This window comes from Salvelinus namaycush, chromosome 1, assembly GCF_016432855.1.
Source record: "Salvelinus namaycush isolate Seneca chromosome 1, SaNama_1.0, whole genome shotgun sequence".
Classification (NCBI taxonomy): domain Eukaryota; kingdom Metazoa; phylum Chordata; class Actinopteri; order Salmoniformes; family Salmonidae; genus Salvelinus; species Salvelinus namaycush.
This window is the reverse complement of record NC_052307.1, coordinates 2,104,067-2,116,507: the sequence shown is the minus strand read 5'-3', so window position 1 is coordinate 2,116,507 and position 12,441 is coordinate 2,104,067. Positions and strand designations below refer to the sequence as shown.

At 48.9% G+C, this 12,441-nt stretch overlaps 1 protein-coding gene across 1 annotated transcript in view; it reads right to left on the bottom strand.

Moving 5' to 3' along the window:
* Positions 1-839: 839 nt before the first annotated feature.
* LOC120050059 (AT-rich interactive domain-containing protein 3A-like) overlaps positions 840-12,441 on the bottom strand; it is a 123,568-nt gene continuing 111,966 nt past the window's right edge. Inside the window, exons 3-4 of the mRNA XM_038996686.1 lie at positions 1,596-1,668; positions 840-1,432 (exon numbers count right to left, since the gene is read on the bottom strand). Of these exons, the coding sequence (XP_038852614.1) occupies positions 840-1,432; positions 1,596-1,668 (666 nt within the window). The remainder of the gene's footprint in view (positions 1,433-1,595; positions 1,669-12,441) is intronic.

Sequence of the window (12,441 nt, the reverse complement as noted above, 5' to 3'; positions counted from 1 at the left end):
ATATTCTGATCTCCCTGTCTGTTGAGTCATCATATTCTGATCTCTTTCCCTGTCTGTTGAGTCATCATATTCTGGATCTCCTGTCTGTTGAGTCATCATATTCTGATCTCCTGTCTGTTGAGTCATCATATTCTGATCTCCTGTCTGTTGAGTCATCATATTCTGATCTCTTCCCTGTCTGTTGAGTCATCATATTCTGATCTCTTCCCTGTCTGTTGAGTCATCATATTCTGATCTCTTCCCTGTCTGTTGAGTCATCATATTCTGATCTCTTCCCTGTCTGTTGAGTCATCATAGTCTGATCTCCTGTCTGTTGAGTCATCATATTCTGATCTCTTCCCTGTCTGTTGAGTCATCATATTCTGATCTCCTGTCTGTTGAGTCATCATAGTCTGATCTCCTGTCTGTTGAGTCATCATATTCTGATCTCCTGTCTGTTGAGTCATCATATTCTGATCTCCTGTCTGTTGAGTCATCATATTCTGATCTCCTGTCTGTTGAGTCATCATATTCTGATCTCCTGTCTGTTGAGTCATCATATTCTGATCTCCTGTCTGTTGAGTCATCATATTCTGATCTCCTGTCTGTTGAGTCATCATAGTCTGATCTCCTGTCTGTTGAGTCATCATAGTCTGATCTCCTGTCTGTTGAGTCATCATATTCTGATCTCCTGTCTGTTAAGTCATCATATTCTGATCTCCTGTCTGTTGAGTCATCATATTCTGATCTCCTGTCTGTTGAGTCATCATATTCTGATCTCCTGTCTGTTGAGTCATCATATTCTGATCTCCTGTCTGTTGAGTCATCATATTCTGATCTCTTCCCTGTCTGTTGAGTCATCATATTCTGATCTCTTCCCTGTCTGTTGAGTCATCATATTCTGATCTCCTGTCTGTTGAGTCATCATATTCTGATCTCCTGTCTGTTGAGTCATCATATTCTGATCTCCTGTCTGTTGAGTCATCATATTCTGATCTCCTGTCTGTTGAGTCATCATATTCTGATCTCCTGTCTGTTGAGTCATCATATTCTGATCTCCTGTCTGTTGAGTCATCATATTCTGATCTCCTGTCTGTTGAGTCATCATATTCTGATCTCCTGTCTGTTGAGTCATCATAGTCTGATCTCCTGTCTGTTGAGTCATCATATTCTGATCTCCTGTCTGTTGAGTCATCATATTCTGATCTCCTGTCTGTTGAGTCATCATATTCTGATCTCCTGTCTGTTGAGTCATCATATTCTGATCTCCTGTCTGTTGAGTCATCATATTCTGATCTCCTGTCTGTTGAGTCATCATATTCTGATCTCCTGTCTGTTGAGTCATCATAGTCTGATCTCCTGTCTGTTGAGTCATCATAGTCTGATCTCCTGTCTGTTGAGTCATCATATTCTGATCTCCTGTCTGTTGAGTCATCATATTCTGATCTCCTGTCTGTTGAGTAACGGATGTTTATAAGTGACACACTAAAACATTCAAACCGTTTTAACAACCACTATAGATTCACAAGAATCACTATGCTTCAAGAAAGGTATAGTTATATTGATATATATATATTATGAGATGTGTATTATATTATGATATATGAAGAACTCACCTCTCTTCTGCATAAAACTGAAGAGGTCATCGAGAAAGTCTTTCCTCTTGACATCCTCATCCAACTCGTACAACTGAAGGAAAACAAGATGATTCGCTTAGATAATAATCTCGTTAAAACTGGTTAAAACTGGTTGAAATGTGTGAAAACTGGTTAAAACTGGTTTAAATGTGTTAAAACTGGTTTAAATGTGTTAAAACTGGTTAAAACGTCTCGAAACTGGTTAAAACTGGCCTATTGGCAAACATGTCCTATACAATATGGTTTTATTCGACTGTATCGGAGTCCTTTCAAACTGAAATATGTGTAATAAAACTTACTATCGATGAATACCTTCAGAATACAACATCTCATAGTACCGTAATTCCACGGCAAACACATTTAATGGAAGGTAGACGAGGTGAAAAACACAACAATGAATGTAGATTGTCAGCACTATAACATGTTTCAAACTTCTTTTACTTCTATCAGGTTCATATAAACCTGTAAAAACAATATAATGTCTAGTTTGTAGAGAAACAGAGCAGATGTGGCTTACGTCAAGACGATCCGTGAGTAACCGTGAATGTTCTAAAGATATCGTAAACGGAATGTCTTGTTTCTCCTCTGTGAAGGAACAATATCAGGAAACAGAGTGGCTGGATACTAACAGACGCCGTGTCTCCTCTGTGAAGGAGCAATATCAGGAAACAGAGTGGCTGGATACTAACAGACGCCATGTCTCCTCTGTGAAGGAACAATATCAGGAAACAGAGTGGCTGGATACTAACAGACGCCATGTCTCCTCTGTGAAGGAACAATATCAGGAAACAGAGTGGCTGGATACTAACAGACGCCGTGTCTCCTCTGTGAAGGAACAATATCAGGAAACAGAGTGGCTGGATACTAACAGACGCCGTGTCTCCTCTGTGAAGGAACAATATCAGGAAACAGAGTGGCTGGATACTAACAGACGCCGTGTCTCCTCTGTGAAGGAACAATATCAGGAAACAGAGTGGCTGGATACTAACAGACGCCGTGTCTCCTCTGTGAAGGAACAATATCAGGAAACAGAGTGGCTGGATACTAACAGACGCCGTGTCTCCTCTGTGAAGGAACAATATCAGGAAACAGAGTGGCTGGATACTAACAGACGCCGTGTCTCCTCTGTTAAGGAACAATATCAGGAAACAGAGTGGCTGGAGGAGAAAGACAACAGGACAGTCACCAGGAGGAGTGGACGGGGGGAGAAAGACAACAGGACAGTCACCAGTGGAGGAGTGGACGGGGGGAGAAAGACAACAGGACAGTCACCAGTGGAGGAGTGGACGGAGGAGAAAGACAACAGGACAGTCACCAGTGGAGGAGTGGACGGGGGGAGAAAGACAACAGTACAGTCACCAGGAGGAGTGGACGGAGGAGAAAGACAACAGGACAGTCACCAGGAGGAGTGGACGGGGGGAGAAAGACAACAGGACAGTCACCAGTGGAGGAGTGGACGGGGGGAGAAAGACAACAGGACAGTCACCAGTGGAGGAGTGGACGGGGGGAGAAAGACAACAGGACAGTCACCAGTGGAGGAGTGGACAGAGGAGAAAGACAACAGGACAGTCACCAGTGGAGGAGTGGACGGAGGAGAAAGACAACAGGACAGTCACCAGGAGGAGTGGACGGGGGAGAAAGACAACAGGACAGTCACCAGGAGGAGTGGACGGGGGGAGAAAGACAACAGGACAGTCACCAGGAGGAGTGGACGGGGGGAGAAAGACAACAGGACAGTCACCAGGAGGAGTGGACGGGGGGAGAAAGACAACAGGACAGTCACCAGGAGGAGTGGACGGGGGGAGAAAGACAACAGGACAGTCACCAGGAGGAGTGGACGGAGGAGAAAGACAACAGGACAGTCACCAGGAGGAGTGGACGGGGGGAGAAAGACAACAGTACAGTCACCAGGAGGAGTGGACGGAGGGAGAAAGACAACAGGACAGTCACCAGGAGGAGTGGACGGGGGGAGAAAGACAACAGGACAGTCACCAGTGGAGGAGTGGACGGGGGGAGAAAGACAACAGGACAGTCACCAGGAGGAGTGGACGGGGGGAGAAAGACAACAGGACAGTCACCAGTGGAGGAGTGGACGGAGGAGAAAGACAACAGGACAGTCACCAGTGGAGGAGTGGACGGGGGGAGAAAGACAACAGGACAGTCACCAGTGGAGGAGTGGACGGAGGAGAAAGACAACAGGACAGTCACCAGTGGAGGAGTGGACGGAGGAGAAAGACAACAGGACAGTCACCAGTGGAGGAGTGGACGGAGGAGAAAGACAACAGGACAGTCACCAGTGGAGGAGTGGACGGGGGGAGAAAGACAACAGGACAGTCACCAGTGGAGGAGTGGACGGGGGGAGAAAGACAACAGGACAGTCACCAGTGGAGGAGTGGACGGGGGGAGAAAGACAACAGGACAGTCACCAGTGGAGGAGTGGACGGGGGAGAAAGACACAGGACAGTCACCAGTGGAGGAGTGGACGGAGGAGAAAGACAACAGGACAGTCACCAGTGGAGGAGTGGACGGGGGGAGAAAGACAACAGGACAGTCACCAGTGGAGGAGTGGACGGGGGGAGAAAGACAACAGGACAGTCACCAGTGGAGGAGTGGACGGAGGAGAAAGACAACAGGACAGTCACCAGGAGGAGTGGACGGAGGAGAAAGACAACAGGACAGTCACCAGGAGGAGTGGACGGGGGGAGAAAGACAACAGGACAGTCACCAGTGGAGGAGTGGACGGGGGGAGAAAGACAACAGGACATTCACCAGGAGGAGTGGACAGGAGGAGAAAGACAACAGGACAGTCACCAGTGGAGGAGTGGACGGAGGAGAAAGACAACAGGACAGTCACCAGTGGAGGAGTGGACGGGGGGAGAAAGACAACAGGACAGTCACCAGTGGAGGAGTGGACGGAGGAGAAAGACAACAGGACAGTCACCAGGAGGAGTGGACGGGGGGAGAAAGACAACAGGACAGTCACCAGGAGGAGTGGACGGGGGGAGAAAGACAACAGGACAGTCACCAGGAGGAGTGGACAGGGGGAGAAAGACAACAGGACAGTCACCAGTGGAGGAGTGGACGGGGGGAGAAAGACAACAGGACAGTCACCAGTGGAGGAGTGGACGGGGGGAGAAAGACAACAGGACAGTCACCAGGAGGAGTGGACGGGGGGAGAAAGACAACAGGACAGTCACCAGTGGAGGAGTGGACGGGGGGGAGAAAGACAACAGGACAGTCACCAGGAGGAGTGGACGGGGGGAGAAAGACAACAGGACAGTCACCAGTGGAGGAGTGGACGGAGGAGAAAGACAACAGGACAGTCACCAGGAGGAGTGGACAGGAGGAGAAAGACAACAGGACAGTCACCAGTGGAGGAGTGGACGGAGGAGAAAGACAACAGGACAGTCACCAGGAGGAGTGGACAGGGGGAGAAAGACAACAGGACAGTCACCAGTGGAGGAGTGGACAGGGGGAGAAAGACAACAGGACAGTCACCAGGAGGAGTGGACGGGGGGAGAAAGACAACAGGACAGTCACCAGTGGAGGAGTGGACGGGGGGAGAAAGACAACAGGACAGTCACCAGGAGGAGTGGACGGGGGGAGAAAGACAACAGGACAGTCACCAGTGGAGGAGTGGACGGGGGGAGAAAGACAACAGGACAGTCACCAGTGGAGGAGTGGACGGAGGAGAAAGACAACAGGACAGTCACCAGGAGGAGTGGACGGGGGGAGAAAGACAACAGGACAGTCACCAGGAGGAGTGGAAGGGGGGAGAAAGACAACAGGACAGTCACCAGGAGGAGTGGACGGGGGGAGAAAGACAACAGGACAGTCACCAGTGGAGGAGTGGACGGGGGGAGAAAGACAACAGGACAGTCACCAGTGGAGGAGTGGACGGAGGAGAAAGACAACAGGACAGTCACCAGGAGGAGTGGACGGAGGAGAAAGACAACAGGACAGTCACCAGTGGAGGAGTGGACGGGGGAGAGAAAGACAACAGGACAGTCACCAGTGGAGGAGTGGACGGGGGGAGAAAGACAACAGGACAGTCACCAGTGGAGGAGTGGACGGAGGAGAAAGACAACAGGACAGTCACCAGGAGGAGTGGACGGGGGGAGAAAGACAACAGGACAGTCACCAGTGGAGGAGTGGACGGGGGGAGAAAGACAACAGGACAGTCACCAGTGGAGGAGTGGACGGAGGAGAAAGACAACAGGACAGTCACCAGGAGGAGTGGACAGGAGGAGAAAGACAACAGGACAGTCATCAGTGGAGGAGTGGACGGAGGAGAAAGACAACAGGACAGTCACCAGTGGAGGAGTGGACGGGGGGAGAAAGACAACAGGACAGTCACCAGTGGAGGAGTGGACGGGGGGAGAAAGACAACAGGACAGTCATCAGTGGAGGAGTGGACGGAGGAGAAAGATAACAGGACAGTCACCAGTGGAGGAGTGGACGGGGGGAGAAAGACAACAGGACAGTCACCAGTGGAGGAGTGGACGGGGGGAGAAAGACAACAGGACAGTCACCAGGAGGAGTGGACGGGGGGAGAAAGACAACAGGACAGTCACCAGGAGGAGGAGTGGACGGAGGAGAAAGACAACAGGACAGTCACCGGTGGAGAGGACAGAGCAACATACTACACCCCCTGAGTGCTGCTAGGCCGGTGGAGAGGACAGAACAACATACTACACCCCCTGAGTGCTGCTAGACCGGTGGAGAGGACAGAGCAACATACTACCTACACCCCCTGAGTGCTGCTAGACCAGTGGAGAGGACAGATCAACATACTACACCCCCTGAGTGCTGCTAGAACAGCGGAGAGGACAGAGCAACACACTACACCCCCTGAGTGCTGCTAGAACAGCGGAGAGGACAGAGCAACATACTACACCCCCTGAGTGCTGCTAGAACAGTGGAGAGGACAGAGCAACATACTACACCCCGAGTGCTGCTAGAACAGCGGAGAGGACAGAGCAACACACTACACCCCCTGAGTGCTGCTAGACCGGTGGAGAGGACAGAGCAACATACTACACCCCCTGAGTGCTGCTAGGCCGGTGGAGAGGACAGAGCAACATACTACACCCCCTGAGTGCTGCTAGACCGGTGGAGAGGACAGAGCAACATACTACACCCCCTGAGTGCTGCTAGGCCGGTGGAGAGGACAGAGCAACATACTACACCCCCTGAGTGCTGCTAGACCGGTGGAGAGGACAGAGCAACATACTACACCCCCTGAGTGTTGCTAGACCGGTGGAGAGGACAGAGCAACATATTACACCCCCTGAGTGCTGCTAGACCGGTGGAGAGGACAGAGCAACATACTACACCCCCTGAGTGCTGCTAGACCGGTGGAGAGGACAGAGCAACATACTACACCCCCTGAGTGCTGCTAGACCGGTGGAGAGGACAGGGCAACATACTACACCCCCTGAGTGTTGCTAGGCCGGTGGAGAGGACAGAGCAACATACTACACCCCCTGAGGGCTGCTAGGCCGGTGGAGAGGACAGAGCAACATACTACACCCCCTGAGTGCTGCTAGACCGGTGGAGAGGACAGAGCAACATACTACACCCCCTGAGTGCTGCTAGACCGGTGGAGAGGACAGAGCAACATACTACACCCCCTGAGTGCTGCTAGGCCGGTGGAGAGGACAGAGCAACATACTACACCCCCTGAGTGCTGCTAGACCGGCGGAGAGGACAGAGCAACATACTACACCCCCTGAGTGCTGCTAGGCCAGCGGAGAAGACAGAGCAACATACTACACCCCCTGAGTGCTGCTAGGCCGGTGGAGAGGACAGAGCAACATACTACACCCCCTGAGTGCTGCTAGACCGGCGGAGAGGACAGAGCAACATACTACACCCCCTGAGTGCTGCTAGGCCAGCGGAGAAGACAGAGCAACATACTACACCCCCTGAGTGCTGCTAGACCGGTGGAGAGGACAGAGCAACATACTACACCCCCTGAGTGTTGCTAGACCGGCGGAGAGGACAGAGCAACATACTACACCCCCTGAGTGCTGCTAGACCGGTGGAGAGGACAGAGCAACATACTACACCCCCTGAGAGCTGCTAGACCGGTGGAGAGGACAGAGCAACATACTACACCCCCTGAGTGCTGCTAGGCCGGTGGAGAGGACAGAGCAACATACTACACCCCCTGAGTGCTGCTAGGCCGGTGGAGAGGACAGAGCAACATACTACACCCCCTGAGTGCTGCTAGGCCAGCGGAGAAGAAAGAGCAACATACTACACCCCCTGAGTGCTGCTAGACCGGTGGAGAGGACAGAGCAACATACTACACCCCCTGAGTGCTGCTAGGCCAGCGGAGAAGACAGAGCAACATACTACACCCCCTGAGTGCTGCTAGGCCAGCGGAGAAGACAGAGCAACATACTACACCCCCTGAGGGCTGCTAGACCGGTGGAGAGGACAGAGCAACATACTACAGCAACATACTACACCCCCTGAGTGCTGCTAGGCCGGCGGAGAGGACAGAGCAACATACTACACCCCCTGAGTGCTGCTAGGCCAGCGGAGAAGACAGAGCAACATACTACACCCCCTGAGTGCTGCTAGGCCGGTGGAGAGGACAGAGCAACATACTACACCCCCTGAGTGTTGCTAGACCGGTGGAGAGGACAGAGCAACATACTACACCCCCTGAGTGCTGCTAGACCGGTGGAGAGGACAGAGCAACATACTACACCCCCTGAGGGCTGCTAGACCGGTGGAGAGGACAGAGCAACATACTACACCCCCTGAGTGCTGCTAGGCCGGTGGAGAGGACAGAGCAACATACTACACCCCCTGAGTGCTGCTAGACCGGTGGAGAGGACAGAGCAACATACTACACCCCCTGAGTGCTGCTAGACCGGTGGAGAGGACAGAGCAACATACTACACCCCCTGAGTGCTGCTAGACCGGTGGAGAGGACAGAGCAACATACCACACCCCCTGAGTGCTGCTAGACCGGTGGAGAGGACAGAGCAACATACTACACCCCCTGAGTGCTGCTAGACCGGGGGAGAGGACAGAGCAACATACTACACCCCCTGAGTGCTGCTAGACCGGCGGAGAGGACAGAGCAACATACTACACCCCCTGAGTGCTGCTAGACCGGTGGAGAGGACAGAGCAACTGCAGAATCAGCTCAATGCTCAATGACCAGAGTGTCAACACAACAATGCCACCAGAGACGGGGGGGACGGATGGGGGGGCAGAGGCTACTACCATATTTTGTTATCGCTGACACACAGGGGTCACTGCTCAATACACTGGACCCCTGACCTTCATGGCTGTCCATCCCCTGGCTGGGGACCACAGGCCGTATCTCAACACTCCAAACTCATTCCTTCCCCTCACTACCTCACAGAGTCAGGGGGCCACAGGCCGTATCTCAACACTCCAAACTCATTCCTTCCCCTCACCACCTCAAAGAGTCAGGAGGCCACAGGCCGTATCTCAAATGTCAGTCTTGGTTTCCTTTCCTCAAATCCTTTCCTTTTCTCCTTTCCTTCCTGTGCACTGACCTGGGAAGGAATCCTACAGCTGTCTGTCTGTCTGTCTGTCTGTCTGTCTGTCTGTCTGTCTGTCTGTCTGTCTGTCTGTCTGTCTGTCTGTCTGTCTGTCTGTCTGTCTGTCTGCTGCATCAGTATAGACATAACTAGGAAACATAGCGAGGAGTTTTTCTTAAAGGCACAGGGTTAAGGGTTAAGGGTTAAGGGACAAACCACACACTACTACTCAAACCCCTTCAGTTGCCTCCTCTGCCCACAGTAACTCGGTATGGAGAAAACCATTTTATAGACCTGCCTCTGCCTCCCATCCTCCTCCCTTGAGTCTAAATACTTAACTCGCTACAGAGTTTAGAACACTCTGATACTGGGTGTTAATCAGTGTCACAGAATTAACTATTAAACATTGTATATTAAAATCCTCTTCGCGTTACTCTCCCATGGAGAATGTTGTGGCTGTGGTTAATGTTCTGGTATATTGCCGATTTTGTATTTCCTATCTTCCGGCTGCGTGCTTCAGATTCATTTATTCCCCACCGATCGTCTGGGGTCTTAAAACAAGCTAAACAAGAAGCATGTGATGTGTCCGGTCAGAGGAGATGTTAATAAATATCTAATGTAATGTGTCCGGTCAGGGGCCCGAGGTGACGTTCATTAGGATCTTAATGGGATTCAAACGGTATAATGGAGGTATGTTGAAACAAAGTCCAGGTCATGAGGTTAAAATGTTCCACGTAGATATATTTCTGGTCACCTTTCTAGACTTCCATATGGAAAGGTGATTGTAGATAAGGTGAAATATCACTTGACAAGAAGGCTCCTTAAATATCTCATATAACAAAGAGGGTGTGTTTACAAATGCCCGAATATTTTGTAAATTGATGTAACCTTTATCGAACCAAGATATTAATAATGAATATCAATATTAGTCCCATTGAGGTCAGAAGACCTCTTTTCCCAGGGAGATTGAAACATGGTGGTCTGTGTCAGCGTTGGGGTCAATTAGAATTTAAGTCAGTCAATTCAGGTAGTAACTTCAATATACTTTATATACACTGCTCAAAAAAATAAAGGGAACACTTAAACAACACAATGTAACTCCAAGTCTTAATATTTAATAAGAATGTTTCATTTATTCAGATCTAGGATGTGTTATTTTAGTGTTCCCTTTATTTTTTTTGAGCAGTGTATATATACTGTACCAGTCACAAGTTTGGATACACCTACTCATTCAAGGGTTTTTCTTTCTTTTTTACTATTTTCTACATTGTAGAATAATAGCGAAGACATCAAAACTATGAAATAACACATATGGAATCATGTAGTAACCCAACAAAAGTGTTAAACAAATCAAAGTAGTCGTCACGCCCACTGACCTAAGAGATCCTTTTATGTCTCTATTTGGTTAGGTCAGGGTGTGATTAGGGTGGGCATTCTAGTTTTTTGTTTTCTATGTTGGCCGGGTATGGTTCCCAATCAGAGGCAGCTGTGTATCGTTGTCTCTGATTGGGGATCATATTTAGGCAGCCTTTTTTCCCACCTGTTGTTTGTGGGATCTTGTTTTTGTGTGAACACTGCATTTACTTCACGGTTCGGTTGTTCTGTATTGTGTTTTTGGTGAGTTTCATTTATTAAAACATGTGGAACTCTACGCACGCCGCGCCTTGGTCCATTTATACAAACGATTGTGACAGTAGTCACCCTTTGCCTTGATGACATCTTTGCACACTCTTGGCGTTCTCTCAACCAGCTTCATGAGGAATGCTTTTCCAACAGTCTTGAAAGAGTTCCCACATATGCTGAGCACTTATTGGATGCTTTTCCTTCACTCTGCGGTCCAATTCATCCCAAACCATCTCAATTGGGTTGAGGTCGGGTGATTGTGGAGGCCAGGTCATCTGATGCAGCACTCCATCACTCTCCTTTTTGGTCAAATAGCCCTTACACAGCCTGGAGGTGTGTTGGGTCATTGTCCTGTTGAAAAACAAATGATAGTCCTACTGAGCGCAAACCAGATGGGATGGCGTATCACTGCAGAATGCTGTGGTAGCCATGCTGGTTAAATAGTGCATTGAACTCTAAATAAATCACTGACAGTGTCACCAGCAAAGCACCATCACACCTCAATGCTTCACGGTGGGAACCACACATGAGGAATCATCCATTCACCAACTCTGCGTCTCGCAAAGAAACGGCGGTTGGAACCAAAAATCTCAAATTTGGACTCATCAGACCAAAGGACAGATTTCCACCGGTCTAATGTCCATTGCTTGTTTCTTAGCACAAGCAAGTCTCTAATTCCTATTGGTGTCCTTTAGTAGTGGTTTCTTTGCTGCAATTCGACCATGAAGGCCTGATTCACGCAATCTCCTCTGAACAGTTGATGTTGAGATGTGTCTGTTACTTAAACTCTGTGAAGCATTTATTTGGGCTACAATCTGAGGTGCAGTTAACTCTAATGAACTTATCTTCTGCAGCAAAGGTAACTCTGGGTCTTCCTTTCATGTGGCGGAACCGTATGAGAGACAGTTTCATCATAGTGTTTGATGGTTTTTGCGACTGCACTTGAATTAACTTGCAAAGTTCTTCCGTATTGACTGACCTTCATGTCTTAAAGTAATGATGGACTGTCGTTTCTCTTTGCTTATTTGTGCAGTTCATGCCATAATATGGACTTGGTATTTTACCAAATAGGGCTATCTTCTGTATACTACCCCTACCTTGTCACAATACAACTGACTGGCTCAAACACATTAAGACGGAATGAAATTCCACAAATTAACTTTTAACAAGGCACACCTGTTAATTTAAATGCATTCCATTATTCTACAATGTAGAAAATAGTAAAAATAAAGAAAAACCCTGGAATGAGTAGGTGTGTCCAAACTTTTGACTGGTACTGTATATATATATATATATATATATATTTTATGAATAACTTTTGGAATAAATATTCCCCCTTTTCAGTTTATAGAGAAATCATTGAAAATAAATCCCCTTTTTGCAATTATTGAATTGGAATTTCAGTTGACCTTCTGAAACGATTGCCTTCGATTAGACTTGACCCCAACCCTGGTCTGTGTTGCTAATAGTATGGAGAGGAAGATCTACACCCTAATGCTCTGATTGGCTAGATGAAAGGAACACAAGGTCAAAAGTCAATGTTCTTACCTGTGAGGTGGAGCCAGATCCAACAGGAGGAAGGGATGACACAGAGACATGAGAAGAAAAGAGAGAAGAAATTAACATTAGACCGATATACATTAAGTGTAATAGCAACCATCTAAAACTGAAAT